This window comes from Nycticebus coucang, chromosome 22, assembly GCF_027406575.1.
Source record: "Nycticebus coucang isolate mNycCou1 chromosome 22, mNycCou1.pri, whole genome shotgun sequence".
Classification (NCBI taxonomy): Eukaryota; Metazoa; Chordata; class Mammalia; order Primates; family Lorisidae; genus Nycticebus; species Nycticebus coucang.
The window spans coordinates 23,158,293-23,180,107 of NC_069801.1; the positions used below are offsets into that span (position 1 = coordinate 23,158,293).

Here is a 21,815-nt window from a genome sequence, read left to right on the forward strand (position 1 = left end):
GAATAGGCCTACAGCCCTATGGAATTTAGAGGGATGGGACTTTCAGGTCCTTAAGTTCTGTTTTGTCAGTGTGTGTTGGCAGCTGAAGAGAGTGTCTGGGAGCCAGATGGTTTTTGGAAACAGAGAGACTCGTGCATTCACACCCCTCAATCAACGTATCAGTCTGTAGTCAACAAACTATTTGAGCTCCCTGGATCTGCCAGATTTGATCAGAGTAGGGAGGGAGAGAAGAGAGAAGGGTCTTCTTATCAGAGACCCTTCAATCTAGCTGTGTAGCTGGGAGACAGCACAGCTGTTGGAGAATGAGATGCCCACGTATGAAGTTAGGGGTTTCATCCTCTAAGTCAGAAGTTGCTGTCTTGGGCCCTGCAAGGGGGTGGGTTTTGTTCATTTGTTTGTTTTTGTTTTTTTGAGACAGCGTCTAGCTCTGTCACCCAGCCTGGAGTCCAGTGACCTGATCATAGCTCACTGCACCCTCAGACTCCTGGCTCACATGATCCTTCGGGTCGGCCTCCCTAGTAGCTGCAAGTATAGGCACGTGCCACTGTACCTGGTTAATTTTTGTATTTTCTGTAAAGAAATACAAATACCTGGGCTCGGGCAATCCTCTCTCCGTGGCCTCTGCAAGTGCTGGGATTATAGGTGTAAGCCACTGTGCCTGGTCCTGCAAGGTGGCTTTAAGAAACTTGAGTAGGTTGCCAGTATTCACAAATCTGGAGATTTCATGCAAAAAGCTGAATTTTTGGCTTCTCTTGACAAATGGGTGGTTCTGGCAACCCTAAGCCTGTAGTCCTGTGTGGTAACAAATTGCCTAGAGCTGAGCTGGGGCACCTACTGTCCTGTGTGCCAGAGTCTCCACCCAGTCCATGTCCTCAGTTACACTGAACTTTTCCTGCCCTCCTCTAAAGGCTGCGGGAGGGAGAGGAAGTGGAGGGAGAGAAAGTGGAGGGAGAGGAAGCGGAGTGCTTTTGCCAGGCCTGGAGGGATGGAGAGGAATGCAGGGCTGCATTCCAGGGGATGGGGATGGTGTGAGCAGAGCTGCAGGGACCATGACTACTCTCACTAGTGCAAATAAGGCAGGTTACCTTGGCTCCTGTAGACACCCTGGGACAGTATGTGCAGGGCAGCCAGGACCAGAGCCAGAGAGTTGAGGATAAAGAGAGACCTCTGAGCGAGGTGGTAAGTGAGCACACAAAAATCTCCCTTTCCACTCTGCACATGTAAGAACAATGGCTTTAAACAAAACCACATTAAAAAAATTAGGAAAATCTCTGTAGGCTAGGAATGAGAGAGAAAATCTTAGAGTGGTGACTGGGTTTATAGCCCGCAGCCTTCAAGTTGCAGTGAGCAGTGGCGGCCAGCCTTCAGTGTCCCTGTGGGATGGGATTTGGGTGGGCCCTGCTCATGGGGGGAAGGGAGCAATCAGGAGGCAGGCTGTGTTCCTGGCAAGTGCTGACTGTCTCTCTGATAGCTTGACATATGACAGGAGACATGACTTACCTGTAGTCCAAGGGAAGAAAGGGAAGCTCCTGTGGGGAAACAGAAACTTGCATTGTGCTGTACTTGGGGCTGGTGTCTAAAACTAGTTACCTGTGTGCTCCCAAGTTAGGAGTAGCCCTGGCTCATAATTTCCCTTTGTGTCTTTGTTATAAGGGAGATTCTGAGAAAACTGATCATACAAAAAATGGTGCTGGTGTCATACATAATCTTTTTAGAGGCTTTGTAGCAGTACTTTCTCACCTGTTCATAAAAAAGTCCTGGAGTCCTCTGACCGGGGACACTTTGCAGGGACTTGTGAGTAACTGCATTTCAGAGGATCAGGGTGCAAGAGAGAAAAGGATCATTAGAAATAATGTTGGCTCCTTTCCTCATGTGGAAATCGAGACCCAGAGATTTGCTTAAGATCACACAGCTGGTCGGTGCAGATGCAGGACTGAGGGCCGAGTCCCTGGGCTCCATCCTGGCTTTGCTTCAGAAGCCATGTTTGCTTATTTATTTTATAAACTGGGGATGAGTTCCTGAAGTCGTCAAGATGCTGTAAAGGGTGACAACATGCTCCTCCCTCCCTTTGGGGTGGCCCTCTCTCCTGAGGTGTAAGTGTGATTTATTTATTTATTTATTTATTTGACAGTGAATTCCTTAGTGGGAGGCAGGGTAGTTAATGGTGGTTGAGAGCATGGATTCCGGAGCCAACCTGTCCAGGTTTCGCTCCTTCACCACTTACTGTCTATGTGACTGTCGGCAAGTTGATCTCTTTGTGCCTTTGTTTCCACTTCTGTATGACGGGGCTGATAACAGCAACTATCTCACTGGATTATAGCAAGGATTAAATGAGATATAGCATTTTAAAGGCTCTGGAATGGTGCCTGACACATCCAAAGTCCCCAAGAAATGTGAACTGCCATTATTACTGTTATCATTATATAACAGATTGTATTTCCCTTTTTGCTCTGGCAGCCAGGGAACCCACCACTGAATCTGCACTTTATCTTTAGACTCCCATGCATGCCCTGATGGCACGCATTTCTGTCTCTGTTTCCCTATCATTCTCTGGTTTATTTAACCATTTGACTTTCATTTCTCCCATCTTCCTGATTTCTATCTATCATTGTATCATATGTAGTACCGTAAGTTGTTTTAGAATAAGCTTGGAATTAATAATTTTTTTTTTTTTTGCAATTAATAAATTAAGGAAGTATAGCAACAGGTGATTCAGATTGGCCTTATATAGTCCAGGATGGTCTTGAATTGAGAGATGAAATGTGCTATTAAAAATAATCATAGCTGTGGGCGGCACCTGTGGCTCAGTGAGTAGGGCGCTGGTCCCATATACCCAGGGTGGTGGGTTGGAACCCGGCCCTGGCCAAATTGCAACAAAAAAATAGCCGGGCATTGTGGCAGGTGCCTGTAGTCCCAGCTACTTGGGAGGCTGAGACAAGAGAATCGCCTAAGCCCAAGAGCTGGAAGTTGCTGTGAGCTGTGATGCTACAGCACTCTACCAAGGGCAACAAAGTAAGGCTCTATTTCTAAAAAAAAATCATAGCTGCGTAACTACAATAGGGACCTTACCTAACAACACAAACATTGTAATCTAATCATTTATAACCTCATCTTAATCTGAAATAAAAAACAAAGATATAGCTAACATTTGTGAGGGCCTATTTTGTCACCAGGGCTTTGTATGTTGTACCTTAAACTTCACAATGATCCTGTCAGGCAAGACCTATTATTTTTCCATTTAGCAGTTGAAGAAACTAAGGCTCAGAGAGCGAAGTGATTAAGCCAGTAGATGCCAGCAGCAAGGCTGCAGAGCCTGGCTTCAAATAAGGCCTGTCTGAAGCCAGAGCACACACTTTTATTCCCTATGGTCTCTGAACTCTTGAGGGCCAAAGAGGGAAGATTTCAGGCTGACTGATACTTTCTCTCCATGGTTCTCTTCCCTTCTCACTTCCTCCGCCTTCTCTCTACTTCTGGGATTTCCTAGAACCCATGAGGGCCCCCAAAGGCCTGGCATTTGCCGAGATCCAGGCCCGCCAGCTGACTCTGCAGTGGGAACCGCTGGGCTACAACGTGACGCGTTGCCACACCTACACTGTGTCCTTGTGCTATCACTACACTCCGGGCAGCAGCCACAACCAGACCATCCGGGAGTGCGTGAAGACGGAGCCGGGTGCCAGCCGCTATACCATCAAGAACCTGCTGCCCTATCGGAATGTTCACGTGCGGCTGGTCCTCACTAACCCTGAGGGGCGAAAGGAGGGCAAGGAGGTCGCCTTCCAGACGGATGAGGATGGTGAGAGTCCCAGCTCCGCTTTCCCTGGCACCCAGTGCCTCCCATAAATACCCCATGTCTGAAGCTGAAATTGTATAGGGTATTTTTTTGTTTTGCTTTGCTTAGGATTAAACCATCTGCATAACAACAAAGTTGTGATAGCTATAATTTATTCTCTGGAAGATTTTGGTAATTCCTTCCTTAAGTGTTAGGAGGAATTCAGTGGTGAAGCCATTTGGACCTGGAGTTTTCTTTGTGACAAGGTATTAAATAACAGTTTTAATTTTTAAAACAGATATTAGACTATTCAGATTTTCTATCCTTGTATCAGTTTTGATGGACTCTTTTTTTTTTTTTTTAAGGAATTGGTTTGTTTCACTTAAACTGTTCAATTTCTTGACTTAAAGTTGTTTATAATATTCTTTTATTATATTTATTTAATATGTGTATGATGTATAGTGATATCACCCTTTTCATTTCTGATATTGGTAATTTGCGTTTTGTTTTTTCTTGTACACTCTTGCTAGGGTGTATAAATTTTATAATTTTTCTTTTTTTCTGAGACAGAGTCTCATTTGTTGTCCTCAGTAGAATGCTGTGGCGTCACAGCTCACAGCAACCTCCAACTCATGGGCTTAAGCGATTCTCTTGCCTCAGCCTCCCAAGTTGCTGGGACTACAGGCACCCACCACAACACCCGGCTATTTTTTTGTTGCAGTGTCACTGTTGTTTGGCTGGCCTGGGCGGGGTTCAAACCCACCAGCCTGGGTGTATGTGGCCAGCGCCCTACCCACTGAGCTATGGGTGATGTCAATTTTATTTATTTTTCAAAGAGCCAACTGTTGGCTTACTTGTTGATTTTTTCATTGTATATTTATTTTTTATTCTGTTTTTCCTTTTTATACTTTCTTTGCATTTGATTTGCTGTTCTTTTAGCTTTTTGAGATGGAAGTTTCTTAGATCATTAATTTTGAGCCATTCTTCTTTTCTAATATATGTATTTAAATCTATACATTTTCCTCTAAATCCTGCTTTAGCTGCATATGAGCTTTGCTGTGTCATATCTTTATTATCATTCGATTCAAAATATTTTTTGAGGCTGGGTGCAGTGGCTCATGCCTATAATACTAGCACTCTGGGAGGCTGAGGTGGACGGATAGCTTAAGCTCATGAATTTGAGACCAGCTTGAGCAAAAAAGCGAGACTCCCATCTCTACTAAAAGTAGAAAAACTGAGGCAAGAGGATCTCTTGAGCCCAAGAGTTGAAGGTTGCTGTGAGATAGGACACCATGGCACTCTACCCAAGGCAAAAGCTTGAGACTCTGTATCAAAAAAAAACACACACAAACAACATGGCTTGGCACCCTGTGGCTCAAGCGGCTAAGGCACCAGCCACATACACCTGAGCTGGTGGGTTTGAATACAGCCTGGGCCTGCCAAACAACAGTGACGGTTTCAACCAAAAAATAGCCGGGCGTTGTGGCAGCGCCTATAATCCCAGCTACTTGGGAGGCAGAGGCAGGAGAATTGCTTGAGCCCAGGAGTTGGAGGTTGCTGTGAGCTGTGATGTCACAGCACTCTATCCAGGGAGACAGCTTGAGGCTCTGTCTCAAACAAACAAACAAACAACAACAACAACAATAAAACAAAATATTTTTTGATGTCTGTTATGATTTCTTCTTTGACTCAAATGCTATTTAGAATTATGTTGCTTGATTTTTAAGCAATAGAGCCAGCCCTCACTGGGGTTGCTTGGTATTTTTTCTCCTCCCTTCTCCTCCATTAACTACTCATTATTTAATGTTCTTTTACTTTTCATCATGTGCCTGCCTTAAGCAGTCAGCCTGATGAATTCACATAAACTGGATATGTCGGGATAATCCATATCCAGACCAAGAAATAACATTTCTAGCACCCCAGAAATGCCCTCCTCCCCAATATCCTCTCCCAGTTACTACCTCCCGAGGGTAAACATTTTGCTGACCTGTAACACCATGGATTAATTTTTCCTTGGTTTTGGACTTTATACAAACAGAATCATACAGTGACTATTCTTTGGATGAATGGCTTCCTTCTGTCAACTTCATGCTTGAGAGACTCAGCCATATTGTGTGTGCAGTCCCAGAGACTTCATTCTCATTGCCATAGAGTCCATTATGGGAATAAGCCACATTTATTTACCCTACTTACTGTTGTTGGGCATTTAGGTTGTTTCCAGGTTCTTGCCATTTGGAATAAAGCTGCAAATAAAATCCTTGTAGATTTTTTTCCCCTTGGTGGGTAGTACACATTTTGTATAGATATGCCTAGGAGTAGAAATTCTAGGTTATAGGATATGTGTTCATTTTTAGTAGGTACAGGCTGACAGTTTTCCAAAGTGGTTGTACCGATTTACACTCTCACTAGCAGAGTAGGTGGATGGGTGGATAGAATAGTGGTATTGCCTTAGAAATCGTTTTACACAGAGCAGCTTCCCTCTCATTGATTGTTACCTCAGCTTCTTCTGTGGGCAGAGGGGGCACCTATGAATACTGGCTTCAGCTTCCTCACAATGTTTTATAAGGTGTTTTCCCAAAGACCATTCTTGTCCTGGGTGAAATTCCTCTACTTGCTTTTGGGAGTATACATTAAAATAAAAACAAAACAAAACTATGCCTGAAAGTGTTTATGCTAAAGCGTTAATGGTCTTTACCCCTGGATGATAAAATTGTAGGTGCTATTAATTTTCTTCATGCTCATTTAAAATTTTCTACGTTGAATCTATAGTTTATGTCACTGAAATTCTCTAGACAAGAAAACATCTGTAGTTTATGTCACTAAATTTTTTTTTGACAAGGAAACATCTCTACCTGTAATTCAGAGACCCTAACGCAGTTGTTAGGTTCATTTCTCTGGCAGATGTCTCTATTTTCTGAAAGCTACCCAACTGGAGCAAAATGGGAGTCTTCAAACATTTTTCTCTGTTGACTGCAACCTACACAATGATGAAAATGCCATCTCCCCTTGTTTGAGTACTGAGTAATAGGTTGAACCATATGAAATTGCTGGTGTTTGCTTTGGGGATTTAAATGCATTACATCATTTAGTACTGGTTAGGGAGGGATTATGTCAGCCCCATTTCACAGATGAGGAAACCGAGGCTCAGGGAGGTTGAGTAGTCCAACTGAACCACATAGGAAGTGGCAAGGCTAGAGTTTGAATCCAGGTATCTGGTGCCAAGCCCATGTTCCTCTGCCCCTGCCGCCTTTCTTTTCTTTTCTTTCTTTCTTTTTTTTAAGACAGGGTCTCACTCTGTCACCCTCAGTAGAGTGCTATGGCATCACAGCTCACAGCAACCTCAAACTCAAACGCTTAAGTGATTCTGTTGCCTAAATCTCCCAGTAGCTGGGACTACAGGCACCCGCCACAATGCTCAGCTACCTGCCACCTTTCTCTTGCAGTGCCTGGTGGAATTGCAGCTGAGTCCCTGACGTTCACTCCACTGGAGGACATGATCTTCCTCAAGTGGGAGGAGCCCCAGGAACCGAATGGCCTCATCACTCAGTATGAGGTGGGTGTGAGACGCTATTACAGTGGGAGCCCCGGGTGGAAGGTGAGAGGCTGGTCTTCTTTTCTTCTGCTGTAGTAGCATAGAGAGGGAGGCGCATGGTGAGGACAGGTGATTGTCACAGTACCTTCAACTATGGCCAGGGTTGGTGCCCTGTGGGTTATGGGGAAGGGGGTCCTGAAGGCAGAAGGGAGAGGTGAAGGTGTCCAGAAGCTTGGCCCAGCTTTGCCCTGCCTCATCCCTGGCTTCCCTGGCACATGGTGGGTGGGAGGCTGCTCTGGTGGGCAGGCAGTGATGCTCTGCCCCATCCTGGTGCCTGCCTGCCCATCCTGCCCCCAGATCAGCTACCAGAGCATCGAGTCGTCAGACCCGGCGGTGAACGTGCCGGGCCCACGACGTACCATCTCCAAGCTCCGAAACGAGACCTACCATGTCTTCTCCAACCTGCACCCAGGCACCACCTACCTGTTCTCCGTGCGGGCCCGCACGAGCAAAGGCTTTGGCCAGGCAGCGCTCACTGAGATCACCACCAACATATCAGGTGAGCCCTGCCCAACCCTGGCCTGGCCTCTTTGGAGATGGCTCAGAATCCCAGGCTTCTGTGGGCAGAAGGGGAGCAGGGGGCACCTAGGAGTGGTTACAGGGGTCTCCTGCTGAGATCCATTGAAGTGTTGGAGTCGGGTCAGGGAGGATTAAGTCAGAGAGGTCGGGAGACTATGGTCAGTGGAATCACAGGGTTCAAGTTGGGGTCAGTGTCCAAGGCCAGGGGCCAGCAAAGAGGCTGAAGGGGAAGAGATCTGAGGACACTGGTCAAGGAGGCTGGAGGCCTGCCCTTCCTGGTTTAGTGGCCAAGCTCCATGCTCACATCCCTGTCCCTTATCCTCAGCTCCGAGCTTTGATTATGCTGACATGCCGTCACCCCTGGGCGAGTCAGAGGACACCATCACCGTGTTGCTGAGGCCGGCACAGGGCCGCGGTGCACCCATCAGGTGGGAAATCCTGGGTGGAGGGGCGGGAGGCCAGAGCCAGATCCCTCACCCAGGCCAGCTCATCCTTGTCCTTTCTCCGTGTCCCTCACAGGGACTGTCTTGAAGGGGATAATCTATGGTCCTGGATAGGCAGGAAGCCTGGAGTCACTCCCCTCTGAGGCCATGGGTCTCACATGGTGACTGTCATGAGGTCTCTGGATAGTGTCCCAGCTGGAGAGAGGATTGTCCAGGCCTCTCTAGAGGGCCCTCCCTCAGACACCTCAGAGAAGTGAAACTGGGGCCTTATTTCTTTCCAATACTTTTCCTGGAGATACAGGGATGGGCTTTCTAGACGGCTGGGGCAGCTGGCCAGGTAGGGCTGTCTCTGTGGAGTGGCCAGAAGCTTGGCTTATCTGCCTCCTCCCTAGAGGAAGCTGGGGCTGCTGACTCCTCGGTGGCTGTCTCTGCTGGGGAGAAGAAGGTGCTGGAGACAAATTTTTTTTTTTTTGGCCAGGGCTGGGTTTGAACCCGCCACCTCTGGCATATGGGGCTGGCGCCCTACTCCTTTGAGCCACAGGTGCTGCCCCAGTGCTGGAGACAAGATGGTGTGTGTCTGTGTTGGGTGTATGTGTGGGATGTGAGTGGGGGTTGCTTTTGTGATAAAGACATATGATGTGGCGGCACCCATAGCTCAGTGGGTAGGGTACTGGCCACATACATCAAGGCTGCAGGTTTGAACCTGGCCCGGGCCAGCTGAAACAACGACAACTGCAACAACAACAAAAATATCTGGGCATTGTGGCCAGCGCCTGTATTTCCAGCTACTTGGGAGGCTGAGGAAAGAGAATCGCTTAAGCCCAAGAGTTGGAGGTTGGGGAGGACTATGAGACCATGGCACTCTACCCAGGGTAGAGCTTGAGCAACAGCTTGAGACTCTGTCCCCCCCACCCAAATACATATGAAGTGTGTTTGATGTGTGGTATAAAGGTGTGAGAGGTGTGTGGAAAAGATGAGTGTGTTTGAGAGTGTGAGGGTTCTTATGCAAGTGTGTGCACACACTGCTTGGGGCTTGATCTGCATGAAGTCATTTTATCCTCGTGGAGTGAACATTATAACCCTCATTTTATGCATCAGGAAACTGACTCAGAGAGCCTAAACCACCTGCCCCCGAGGCCACACACCTAGTAAGTGATAGAGGTAGGATATGGAACCCAGGTCTGTCTGCAAAGCCTGTACCTTTTCTAGAAGTCAGAGGGCCTTCCTGCTTCTCTGATCTATCCCTTCCTTGCACAAAGGTACATGCACAGGGAGAAGGTGACAGCCTTTGGGTGGGTGAGGGTGTGAGGGTCCTACTCAGCCCCCCTCAGAAAGTAGCGGGTTGCCCTGGTGCCCTTGGCAGTCCCTCACCTCCCCGCCCCCATTTCGTCTCCCCCCCTTTCTCTTCTGCTTTGTCTCCCCACTGTTTACCACTGCAAATTCTGTCCTGGGCTGCTTCCCTTGAGCCTCAGGAAAAAGTCAGGACATCTGCGGGGCATCTTGCCTTTGCTGCAGCCACAGGGCCCTAGGGCAGCTGGATCTGGGAGGATTTGGGAGACCCTTGTCCTCTTGAGGGGTCTTGTGAGAAGCACTAATCAGGGTCCCTCAGGGATGATGATGACAAAGCTGAATGGGGACAGGGTGGGACATGGTGGGAGAACAGGATGGCTGTCTGACCCTGGTCATGTTTCTACCTTCCTGAGCCTTGTTCTAGATTAAGATATACTTTGTTAATTTCTAATGTTATAATTGTTATCTCTAGGGGTTCAGGGTAGGGAGAGGCCTGATCTCAGCCTGGAGAAATGGAGGCTGAGAGGGGATTGGACTGTGTTTATAATGGGCTAGTGACAGGGAATGGGCTGGTGACCAACACTCTAAAATGATTCCCCGCAACTTGGAACCTGAAAAGAAACATCTGGAGAGTAAGGAAAAGGCATTTTGGCTTCTCAGAGAAGAGGCTGTCAGTATAGCATGTCACACACTGAGACGTGACTGAGGCTGTGACTGGAAATATTTAAATTTGTCAGCCTTCACGTGTTTATTCTTGGCTTTGTTCCACAGAGGATTTGGAGGAATTCACAGCAAAAGCTTGTTCAGTAAAGTGACAAAATAAACAGAAATACAGACAAATTAGTATTTGGAACACAAATCAGAGGAGCAATCAGAGAACCCCGGAGGAAATGGGGTTCCAATTTGCAGACCAGAGGCTGCCTCGGGGTTGAGAGGATGATAAAGATGTGGTGTGAGGTGTGTCTTTTTATTTTAGATAGAGTCTTACTACGTTGCCCTTGGTAGAGTGCTGCGGCGTCACAGCTCACAGCAACCTTCAACTCTTGGGCTTAAGTGATTCTCTTGCCTCAGCCTCCCAAGTAGCTGAGACTATGCCACAATGCCCTGCTATTTTTTTGTTGCAGTCAATTAGCAATTAGCTGGCTCGGGCTGGGTTCAAACCTGCCACCCTTGGTTTATGTGGCTGGCGCCACTGTAACCACTGTGCTATAGGCACCAAGCCACGAGGCGTGTCCTTATTTGCTAAGTGACTGTCTCTCCCACTAGAAGTCAGTTCCAGGTGTCCAAGGCTCATCAGCTGAGCTCAGTAAACTCTTTTTGAGTGAATGAATGAATGAATGAATTTGGTAACCTTGTAGTTTGTTGATGCTAAAGGGAGCTGTGGCTTTGGTTTCCGAGGTCTTGTGTTGCACACAGGACTCATTGAAGAGGCAGAGTGGGGCCTCCTGGCTTGATTCCACTGAACAACAGGCCCACAGTTCTCTCAGCCTTGCTTAGTAACAGGAATAGCAGCTGACACGCACTGGCTGCTTGCTGAACTTGCTTGTTCTTCACATCTACCTCATGGAATAGTCCTGTGATCACTCCCATTTTGTAGAGAAGGGAACTGAGGCCCAGAGAGGTTAAGTGACTTGCTAAGTTGGTTAGGGGCAGAGTGGAGATTAGTCCTTAGGTGGGCTTGAGCCCAAAGCCCTCCTGTCCTCTGATCTCCTGTGATCACCTGCACTCTTCCCTCCTTCCCAGTGTGTACCAGGTGATTGTGGAGGAGGAGCGGCCCAGGCGGCTGCGTCGGGAGCCAGGTGGCCAGGACTGCTTCCCTGTGCCACTGACCTTTGAGGCGGCGCTGGCCCGAGGCTTGGTGCATTACTTCGGGGCTGAATTGGTGGCCAGCAGTCTGCCTGAGGCCATGCCCTTCACTGTGGGTGACAATCAGACATATCGAGGCTTCTGGAACCCACCACTTGAGCCCAGGAAAGCCTACCTCATTTACTTCCAGGCAACAAGCCACCTGAAGGGGGTGAGGGACTGGCTAGGGTTGTGGTGGGAGTGGCTGAGGGTGGGGACACCTTGGGGTGGGGTAACCCCCAGTGACTGGGGACCCCTATGCCTCACTCCTCCCATATCGCTGCCCCTCCCACAGCCCCACCCTCCCACTGCGAGACTCCTTCCTATAAGCCAGCTTCTCCCAGGCCCCGCCTTCCCATGGCTTTACTTCTCCTATAACCTGACCTCTCCCAATGCCTTGCCCTCCCATGACCCCCCATCCAACAGCCCCGCCTTTCCATAACCCACCCCCACTGTTCAGCCCCTCCCACAACCCTGCCCTCCCATAGCCGCCCCTCCTGACCCCAGGTTCTGTCCTCTTCTTGAGACCTCTTTCCTAGGCTCCTATCTAGGGAGACTCCAGTCCTGAGGCCCTGCCTTCTATCTCTGGCACCTTTTCCCAGAGGAGTCCATCTCACTCCTCCCTGAAGTCCGCCCCTGTCCTCCACGCTCCTCCCTCCGGCGCCTCTCCTTCCCTGGCTTCTTCCTAACCCATCTCCAGACCTGGGTCATGCCCTCATTTCTGAGACCCCCAATTCTTTCCCCTGGGTTGGGTCCGGGCCCTCCTGCTGGGTGGGCGTCCTCAGCTATACTCTGTACCAGATAAAGCCCTGATCAGGTCAAAGAAACACTGCCTGAAGTTCCTGCCCTGGGGAGGGTGAGGTCAGGCTTCAGCTGCCCTGAGACCCCCATCTGTGCCTCCAGGAGACTCGGCTGAATTGCATCCGCATCGCCAGGAAAGGTAAGTCCCACTGGGTTTTTTATGCTTCAGTGGCAGATTTCTTACCTGTCCAGCTCTGGTGAGGTGGATCATGAGGACCTGGGGCAGGGGAAGGCAACTGGACAGGCCTGGCATCTGGGAGGGCTTCTCTTCTCGACCCCTATGTGCCCCACCTCAAGGGCTCCTTCTCCCAGGCTGGCAGCAGGGCCCACCATCTCCAGCTCTCCGGCCATCACAGAAGAGGCTTGTAGGGACGTGGGATAGGCCTGTGGAGGGACCCATCACAGTTGGGCTTTGGGGATGCTGGTTACTGAGTGCAGGTTCTGGGGGTTCTGTATCTGCTCCCCTTTCCTGTGGCGGGGTCAGCAGGGACCCTGTGGAGCAGGGATTGCCCCTGTTGCAGACAGCAGCTGGGGTTGGTTTCCTGTGCTGAGATGGCCTAGCTATACCGAGGCTCATAATTCTTTCTCCCTGTCACATCCCAGGAAGGCAAGAGGGTGGGTCTGAAAGCCTCAGGTGTTCTCCCTTCCTTTCCACTGAGCGCTGGGGAGGATTTGGGAAAGTGGAAAGGAGAGGACACCTATTTCTGACAGGGGAGCAGTGTAAGTGATGACTCTGACATAGAAGTGTGGGAGGTATGGGGCATGGTGAGCAGGGAGATCTGATGGAGAGGCAGCACACATGTGCATGAGGGGTAGTTATATTTTGGACATGTGTTTGTGCAGCCCAGTTTGTCCTTTGGGCCACAGACCCCTTCAGGAGGCGCTTGGTGGTCCCTGTCTCCCCTGTAATCCTTTGCCCTGCTTTGTTCTCCCAGCTGCCTGCAAGGAAAGCAAGCGGCCCCTGGAGGTGTCCCAGAGATCAGAGGAGATGGGGCTTATTCTGGGCATCTGTGCAGGGGGCCTTGCTGTCCTCATACTCCTCCTGGGGGCCATCATTGTCATCATCCGCAAAGGGTGAGTGAGGCTGGTGCCCTGGCCCACCAGTGGCTCCTGCCCCTTAGAAGCCTGGTGAGCACCAAGAAGGGTTGGCTAGGGGTTGGTGGGGCAGCTACCTGGTCATGTGTGGATGGCTGCCAGCCTGGGCATCGGATCTGCATCTGATCTTGAGCAGGGTGGTGCTCACTCCTCTTTAAACCAGGGCCCTGAACCATGGCTCTTTCTGGGCCTCACTCTCTCCTGGGCTTAGTGTGTTCTGGGCCCTGTTACTGTAGATCCCCGAGAAGCCCTCCTACTCCTGTGACTAGAGAAAACCCCCTTCCTGTACCTATTATTCCTCAGATCTCAAAGGTCCAGCTTTATGTTTGCACATCACATCACGTGTTTCCCAGTGTGTTTTGTGGAGTGTCAGATGAATCCTAATACAGCTTAGAATCCATAGCTTAGAATCTTGCAGTTTCAGAAAAATCTAGGATTTGGGATTCTAAGAATCTCAGACTTTAGAATTGTAGAGGTTCAGAACCCCAGAACATGAGAGCTGCTAGGTAGTTCAAGGCCATCTAGACTTTGGTTTTTCGAATCTTTTTAAAGGAAAAGAACTTGTCTTCAAAATGCCCAAAATTCCTCCCCTGGGATCCTAGTACATGGTGCAGATGACAGTTGAGCAGCAGCTCTGGTTGGAGGCAAGATGGGGGCTTCTGAGACCCCTCTACCTGCCGGCCTACCCTCACCTTATTCCTAATAGACAGCCCAGGACATTGTGGTCCAAGCACCTTAACTAAGTAAAGGATGCTGAGATCTAAAAGGGACCTGCCCAAGGTCACCCAGCAAGCCAGGGGCAGAGCTACCTCTGCCCCTCCCTGCCTGGGCTCTGGCTTCTGGAGCCCCTGTGGCTGCCACGCTGGGCACAGGTGGGTAAGTTGGCACTGGATCTCGAGGCTGCTGGGAGCAGATAAGTAGGATCCAAGAAGATGAGAGCGAGCTGGCTAGGGGCACCTTGATTGAGGCCAGGCATCACCAGGAAAGAGAGATTAGGGGTCTGGTGTGCCCAGAGTGGGGGCTATGGTGAGATGGCTTATCCAGGGCATTAGGCTCTGATATTTCTGTTCCCTAGGACCTGCACAGCTTTATGAGAGAATATTTTATTTTATTTTTTAGAGCTAAGTCTTGTTCATTTGACCAGGCTGGAGTTTTGTAGGGCAATTATGATTTACTATAGCCTCAAACTCCTGTCCTCAAGCAATCCTCCTGCTGTGGCCTCCTGAGTAGCTGAGACTACAGGTGTGCGCCACCACACCTGGGTAGTTTTTCTTATTTTTAAAAAAAATTTTTATTTTTATTTATTTATTTATTTATTTTTTCTAGAGACAGAGTCTCACTTTATTGCCCTTGGTAGAGTGCCGTGGCACCACAGCTCACAGCAACCTCCAGCTCTTGGGCTTAGGCAATTCTCTTGCCTCAGCCTCCTGAGTAACTGGGAGTATAGGCACCCGCCACAACGCCTGGCTATTTTTTCTGTTGTTGCAGTTTGGCCGGGTTTGAACTGGCCACCCTTAGCATATGGGGCTGGTACCCTACTCACTGAGCCACAGGCGCCACCTCTTATTTTTTTTAGAGTTGGAAGTCTCTCTATGTTGCCGAGGCTGGTCTCAAGTGATCCTTCTGCCTTGGCCTCCCAAAGTGTTGGAATTAGGGATGTAAGCCACCATTGTCGGCTGAGCGAGTATTTTGTTTCTTTTCTTTTCTCTGTTTTTGTTTTTCTTTTTTTGAGAGAGAATATTTTAAACCGTCATTTCATAAGTAATTATTCTGTGTCAGGAGCTCTACACATATCGTCCATTATTGCATTAGTTATTGAGTGCCTACTGCATGCCAAGCACTGTTCTATAACTTGGGGTATGTCAGAAAACATTTTCTTCTCAGATCCTGACCCACAAAATAGGCTGACTCCTTTTTTATAGATACTGTAATGGTAATGAAAACACCTTGCCCATGTCTCGTGTTGATCAGTGGCAGGGTCTGATTTGAACTTAGACCTCACTACCTGTGTAAAGGCCTCACTGATTCAGGTGCACAGCAGATGCCCCCAAAGTGGCAAGTCCCTGCAGGGAGCCTGAGAGGTGGTTCTCAGTGGGGGTGGAGCTGGAGCTGGAGGGGGCTGTAAAGGAGAGGTCAGATTTTAGGTGGTTTCAGGTAGTATTTGAGGACTTAGAAATCAACCCTCAAGTAGATTGGCAGAGTTGGGGTGTCACCCACCCCTGTAGGGAGAGTGCTGGGCCCAGGAGAGGGTGGATCAGAAACGCTGTCAGGACCTCGCTAGGAAACCACGCATTACGTAGTTGCCGCTCCATAAATCCAGGCTATCCCAGATGCCTCTAGGCCCCTCCCACCGTGCCCCCTACACCTCCTTTCTTTTTCCAAAAGAGGCTCAGTACCACTCTGTAGCACCTCACCGATCCCTCTGGATCCTACCTTGGCCTTCAGGGCCACTGTGCCCCCAGGGCTCTCCCAGTCTGCATTGTGGGGAGGATGGAGCAGCTCTGGCAGGGATGGGGGTGCTCAGATCAACTTGGGGTGTGATTGTAACTGGCAACGGAGGTTGCTAAGGAGGACAGTTACCACCCTTTGTTGAGCCTTGTTGAAGGCAGGAGGAGGTTGGAGGGGAGGTTATGGGAAACAGGGGCCAGCTAGGAGGAGGTTTCAGATTCTCCATCCTGCCCTGCTCATGTGGACAGTCACACTGGATGCCCCTGCCATAGGGGAATTCCAAGGCCCAGAGGGAGGGTGGTGTCCCCAGGCCAGGCCAGAACCCCTGGTTCTGCTTCCAGAGATCCCCACTCCCTACCTTTCTCCTTTGCGGTATTTTATGCCCCCAACCCCCCTTTTTCGTTTACTTCTCGTCCACCCATTCACATTGCTCAATGTTTGTCTTCCCTGCTGGATTAAGACCTCCAGGAAGTTCTGCCTTGTTGGCTGTGTGTCCCCATGATCTAGCCCAAGTGGAGCTGCTCCGCAGGCACAGGGAGGCAGGAAGGAGCTGCATGTTGGCACCTGCCAAGCACGTGGCTTCCTGTTGCTGGAAACTCACAGCAGTCCCTATGGGGGGGGATTATTATTAACTTCATTCTTTTAGAGAAGGAAATAGAAGCTCATGGAGGTGAAGTTCTTTCATTTATTTTTCACTCATTGATTGATTACTCAATTCAGTGAAATATTTATTGAGAGATTATAATGTGCTGAGCCTTGTGGGTCTAATGGTGGGCAAAAAAGAGACCCTTTCCTCTTGTACTTTTTTTCTAGTGGATTTCCTGACATTAAATTAGAAAAAGCACAAACAGATGGGATAAATACAAATTTTGAAAAAGAACAAGGTTGTGGCGGAGGCAGAGAACACAGGGTATTTAATGTAGCTGGTAGTTATTGAGAAAGGTCAGGGAAGGCCCTTTTGAAGGGCCCTAACATTTTAGCTGAGACCAGATGAATGAATAATGTCACATCCCTTCAGCCATCTCGACTCCCCATTTCTACTTCCCTTTGAGGACTTTGTGACCAGCCTCAGGGCCCTGACCCTCCCCTCTCTCCCTTGGATGGAGATGTGCTGTGTGACCTTGAGTCAATTCCCTGCACTTGCTGGACCTCAGTCCTCTCTCCTGTCCTTGATCCACAGGATTTCTTGTGGAAGGCCATTTGCTGGGGGTCCTGGTCAAGGGAGTGATGTGGGGTTAGAGGAATGAAGCACCTTGGAATTTGCCAGGATGGGGCCTCAGGTTGGCGCACAGAGGAGGTTCCAGAGCCAGGGTCCTGGGACAAGCATCCAAGGCCTCACACCAGCTCTGGACTCTGCCACTGACCCCCAGAGAGTCTGAGGGTAGTACATGACTCCCTGTGACTCATCTTTCCCATCTGTGAAATGGGAATCAGACCTGCTCTGTACTGTGGGCTTTGTGGTAACATAGTTGCTCTTGACCTAAGCTTATGCTTCAAGTGCCCTGTGAGGGGAATGACCTGGTTTGTCCAGGCATCCAGCTGGGGTCTTTTCCACTGTGCCCTCTCCCTATCCCCAGCTACATGCTCTCTCCTGGGTGGAGGTGTATGCAAAAAATGCTATCTCTAGGCAGAGGGGCCTGCAGGGACTGAGGTGGAGGTTGTCTGCAGAAATGAGAGCAGTTACCTTTGAGTGTATGTGGGGATGTCTGTGTGTGTGTGTGTGTGTGTGTGTTTGTGAATATGTCTGTGTGAGTGCATGTCAGTGTGAACGTGTGGATGAGTGTGTCTGCACGTGTGTATGTGTGCATTTGTGAGTGTGTATCAGTGCATATTTCTCTGTGTATAGGTATTTGTATCTATATGTGCACCTGTTTATGTGTGAGTGTGCATGTGTGTGCTTCTTTCTATGTATGCCTGTGAGTTGGACTGTGTGAAAGCTCTGTGTACCCCCAGGCCCTTTCCCCACCTCCTCCTTACTCAAGCAGCAGGCTCAGGGAAGATTCTGGAGGGCCTTTGGTGCTGGTCTTCGAAATCTGAGGTTGGCCAGCCCTTGGGACCAGGAAGGCCCTTCTGACCCATCTAGTTCCTGGCTAGCCCTCTCCCCAGCATTTGGGGACTCTCCGGCCCCACCCTGCAGGCTGGGCACTGCCCTCAGCCCAGCCCTGGAAGGACCCCAGACACACTGTGCTGTTCTCTTTGCACGCTGCCAGGAGAGACCACTATGCCTACTCCTACTACCCGTAAGTAGCTCCCTGATCCCTCCCAGGTGGGACCTCTACCCGCCCACTCTGGCTGGGCTTGGGCTCGTGCACCCCAGCCTGGCGTAGTGTCAGCCATGTTCTCCATGGGCAGCGTGGCCTCCAGTTTCCCCTCCTCTGCTCTGTCTCTCCGCTATGCACCTGCCTCCCCAAGTCATGGTCACGAGTGCTGGTTCTATATCAGAGTCACAGGTAGACCTGGCTTTGCTCTGCTTCCCAAGGCAGGCCATGTCACCTCCCTGAGCCTCCAGGACTGTTGCAGGAAATGGTGAATTGAAACCAATAGACTCTTGTACCAAGACTACAGAGGAAGGAATATTTAATTATAGGCTGGAAACTCAGCCGCCTCAAGCTGTAAAAGCACTAATGACCCTCCCCACCCCCAGTTGTTCTTGCAAAACTCTTTTATACTATTTTATCTTGGTTACAGTTACAGAGTTACAGTTACAGATGTTCGGTCATGGGAAAAGTTTTTAGCAAAAAGCCTCTCTGGGCAGGCCATGTCACCTTCCTGAGCCTCAGTGTCCTCTCCACCACTGGGGGCAGCCCCTTACGTCCTTGTATTATTCCTGGTGGTCAGAAGGACGGCCTGACTTCAGACCAAATCTGCGTCCAGGATTGTGCTCACATGAGTCCATGCCTGTGTGCACATGTGCGTCTGAGTGCACGGAGCCAGGCTCTCACACAAGCAGCCCTGTCCACAGCTCGGGTCCTCATGAGTCTCTTCTCTAGCCTGACAGCCCGAAGTCTTCTGGGCTCTTTCTTGGGCCAAGCCCCGTGCTCAGTTCTTGACAAAGAATCCTCATAACAGCCCTGAGGAGCAGGATATCATCACTCCCACTTTCCTTATGGGGAAACTGAGGCTCAGGGCGATTGAGGGGCTTGCCAGAGATTGTAAAGTGTATCAGAGGTGGGTTTATAACCCAGACGGTGACTGACTCCATGGCCTGCCACTGCTTCTCTGTCTTCTGTCTTCTGCTCTATAGGCTTTCTAGAACATTCCTCCCACACCTGTGCTTGTTTTCCCCTCCTTTGCAGAGTGGGCCCAGATGGCACCTGGCCAGCAGGAGGACAGTGGGTCTCTCACCCCCCCACCTCCCACCCTGGGCCTGCCACTCACACTTTTGTTTCCCAACATGAGCTTTTCATGCAACTAAATACTCATCAACTTGCAGTGTTTAAGAATTGCTGACAAGGTGTTTCTTTCTCCCTCCTGGCTGCTTGTGCTTTTAATTTTTGTGTGTTTTATTTCTTTGTTTTCTTCCTTTTCTTCTTTTTCTCTCTTCCTTTCCCTTCTCTTCCCTTCCCTTCTTTCCCCTTCCTTTCCCCCCTGCCAGTTTTTCCTTTTTTTATTCTTTCTTTCTTGAGACAGGATTTCACTCTGTCACCCAGGTTAGAGTGCAGTGGCATTATCACAGCTCACGCATATCTTGAACTCCTGGGTTCAAGTGATCCTTCTGCTTCAGTCTCCCAAGTGACTGGGACTACAGGCATGTGCAACCACGCCCAGCTAATTTTTTACTTTTCAACATTTTTTGCGGACATGGAGTGTTGCTACATTGCCCCGGCTGGTTTCAAATTCTTGGCCTCAAGGATCCTCCTGCCTCAACTTCCCAAAATGTTATGATTACAAGCATCACATACTGCACTCAGCCTGTGGTTAATTTTTGAAACTATATGGGGAACTTTCCAAAGTGTCTGCGTTAAATTCATATAGTTAAACTATATGGGGAACTTTCCAAAGTGTCTGTGTTAAACTATATGGGGAACTTTCCAAAGTGTCTGAGATCAGCTGGACGCCAGCAGAGTGTCAGGTGTCCCTCCCGGGCCTGTCCTCTGTGGATCTGGTTGTTTCGTTTTTGTGGTTCTTCTTCCAAGTAGGCCGGAGTCCTGGGTTGGAACAGAGCCTTGTGGCACTCCACTGGGGACTGCTCTCTGGCCAGTATCCACTCGCTGGGGGGTCGTCTTTGGGCTCTATGTTTAGCTAGTCTGGCCAGCTGCCATCTGTCCTGGCCCTGACTCTCCTCCCTGTGGTCTGCTGTGTCTGGCCTATCCCTCTCTCCCCTTCTGTCCCTTTCCCCTCTCTCCTTGTTACTATTCCTTTACTCTATCTCTGCTCCCTTCTCACTGTGTCCTCTTAAGTCTCTTCCCTCTCAAGGTGGTCACGGTCACAGCCACAGAGGCTTCTCCTCACTTGCCCCCAAAGGGTCTTTGGCTGGGCCCCGGGCTGTAGTGAGGGCAAAGCCTAGAGTCTGGCAGGCCTGGGAGTAGGAGGATGGGGAGGCTGTGCCACCTCCATGCACAGCAGCAGTGACCACTGTGTACACACACAACTATCCTGGCAGGAGGGGCATCCAGAGGTCACTTTGTCCTTCCCCTGCCCCAGGCAGCTCTCGATTCCAGGATATTCTGACTGGAGTTTCCTTGTCTGGGAAGACCCTTTCATTGGCTTCCTCATCCCTATGATGGTTACTGTCCCTGAGCCCTTATAACTTGGAAGTCCTTTCTCAGGTCTGCCCCAAATCCTGCATGCTGTAAGGCCAGGCAGGTGAACAGCTCTTTCCTCAGGAGCCTTCCCTGTGATTGGGCCTCTCGGGCAGTTCTCAACAGGGGTCCCAAGTCGTTTCCCTTTTTGCTGTTTCTGGCCTTAATCATGGAGCTGTGCCCTGCTTTCCCACCTCCTTTTCTCCCTCCCACTTTCCTTAAAGATCCTCTGGAACCACAAACTGCCTTCATCTGTGAAGCTGGGCCTGGAGGGAGGGGGCTTCTCACTTTTTCTCCTGCAGCTTTCAGCAGCAGGACGAACTGGTGGGCAGTGGCAGGCATTGGACCCCGAGGGGAGTCTCTCTATAGGTGTGTGGTGGTCCATGGTGGGACCATCCCAAGGGGCTCTGGGAGTAAGAAGAAGCTGATGTTGGTGTCGATTCTGTGGCTGGAGGACAGTCCTGAGTACTAGCTGAGCACTAGCCTGACTCTCAGCCACAAAAGAAGACTGTAGTCCCTCCCTGCTACAGGAGAAAAAGGGTCCTGAGGGCAGGTCTCAGGAGAGGCCAGGGGGAGCGGAGGATGGAGCTGAGGACATGCTGGGGCTGGGCCAGCGCCTTCCTAGTTTGGGGTACAGTGGTGGTGACTATCTGCTGTGACACCACATTAGGCCCAGAGTGACTTTCCTTCCCATTTCCTGAGCCCTAGGGGCCAGTGAGAGTTGGAAGTGGGACCCCAGCCTGAGGTCACTGCTGCTCTATCCTTTGTGCTCCGCAAAGGCCCCCAGGGCTAGACCCTCTTTGGGGTGGGGAGCAGCAGTTCTCTTAGTTGCTGAGTAAAAGATGGAGGCAGAGCCCCCTCAGTATCCAGAGAGGCATCTAGACAGCTGCCTGCTCCTGGCCTCAAGGCCCCTGACTGCCGGGCCTCCCCATCCACCTCTGGGTACCGTCCAGCCCCATGCAGTGCCCAGTCTCCCATCAATGCCTCTCTGCAGGAAGCCAGTGAACATGACCAAGGCCACCGTCAATTACCGCCAGGAGAAGACCCACATGATGAGCGCCGTGGACCGGAGCTTCACGGACCAGAGCACCCTGCAGGAGGATGAACGGCTGGGCCTGTCCTTCATGGACACCCACGGCTACAGCTCCCGAGGTGAGTGCCCGGCCCTCTTGCCCCTTCCTCATGGCTCTGGGGCTCCCCATCTGGGCCAACAGGATTAAGATTCTCTGGGGCCCTCAAACAAATAAGTTCTGTAGCACCCCTAATGAGTG

The 21,815-nt window shown here is 50.1% G+C and overlaps 1 protein-coding gene across 7 annotated transcripts in view; it reads left to right on the forward strand.

Annotated features, from left to right (window-relative positions):
• The window catches only part of PTPRU (protein tyrosine phosphatase receptor type U), an 86,953-nt gene that overhangs the window by 32,815 nt on the left and 32,323 nt on the right, over positions 1 to 21,815 (forward strand). For 4 of the 7 annotated variants that reach the window (XM_053576589.1, XM_053576590.1, XM_053576591.1 and 1 more), the window contains exons 8-16: positions 3,485 to 3,793; positions 7,213 to 7,322; positions 7,659 to 7,860; positions 8,206 to 8,308; positions 11,357 to 11,630; positions 12,362 to 12,398; positions 13,195 to 13,333; positions 18,013 to 18,042; positions 21,539 to 21,696. In XM_053576589.1, coding sequence (XP_053432564.1) covers positions 3,485 to 3,793; positions 7,213 to 7,322; positions 7,659 to 7,860; positions 8,206 to 8,308; positions 11,357 to 11,630; positions 12,362 to 12,398; positions 13,195 to 13,333; positions 18,013 to 18,042; positions 21,539 to 21,696 — 1,362 coding nt within the window. The remainder of the gene's footprint in view (positions 1 to 3,484; positions 3,794 to 7,212; positions 7,323 to 7,658; positions 7,861 to 8,205; positions 8,309 to 11,356; positions 11,631 to 12,361; positions 12,399 to 13,194; positions 13,334 to 18,012; positions 18,043 to 21,538; positions 21,697 to 21,815) is intronic. The other 3 variants (XM_053576593.1, XM_053576594.1, XM_053576595.1) reach the window with 1 other exon arrangement.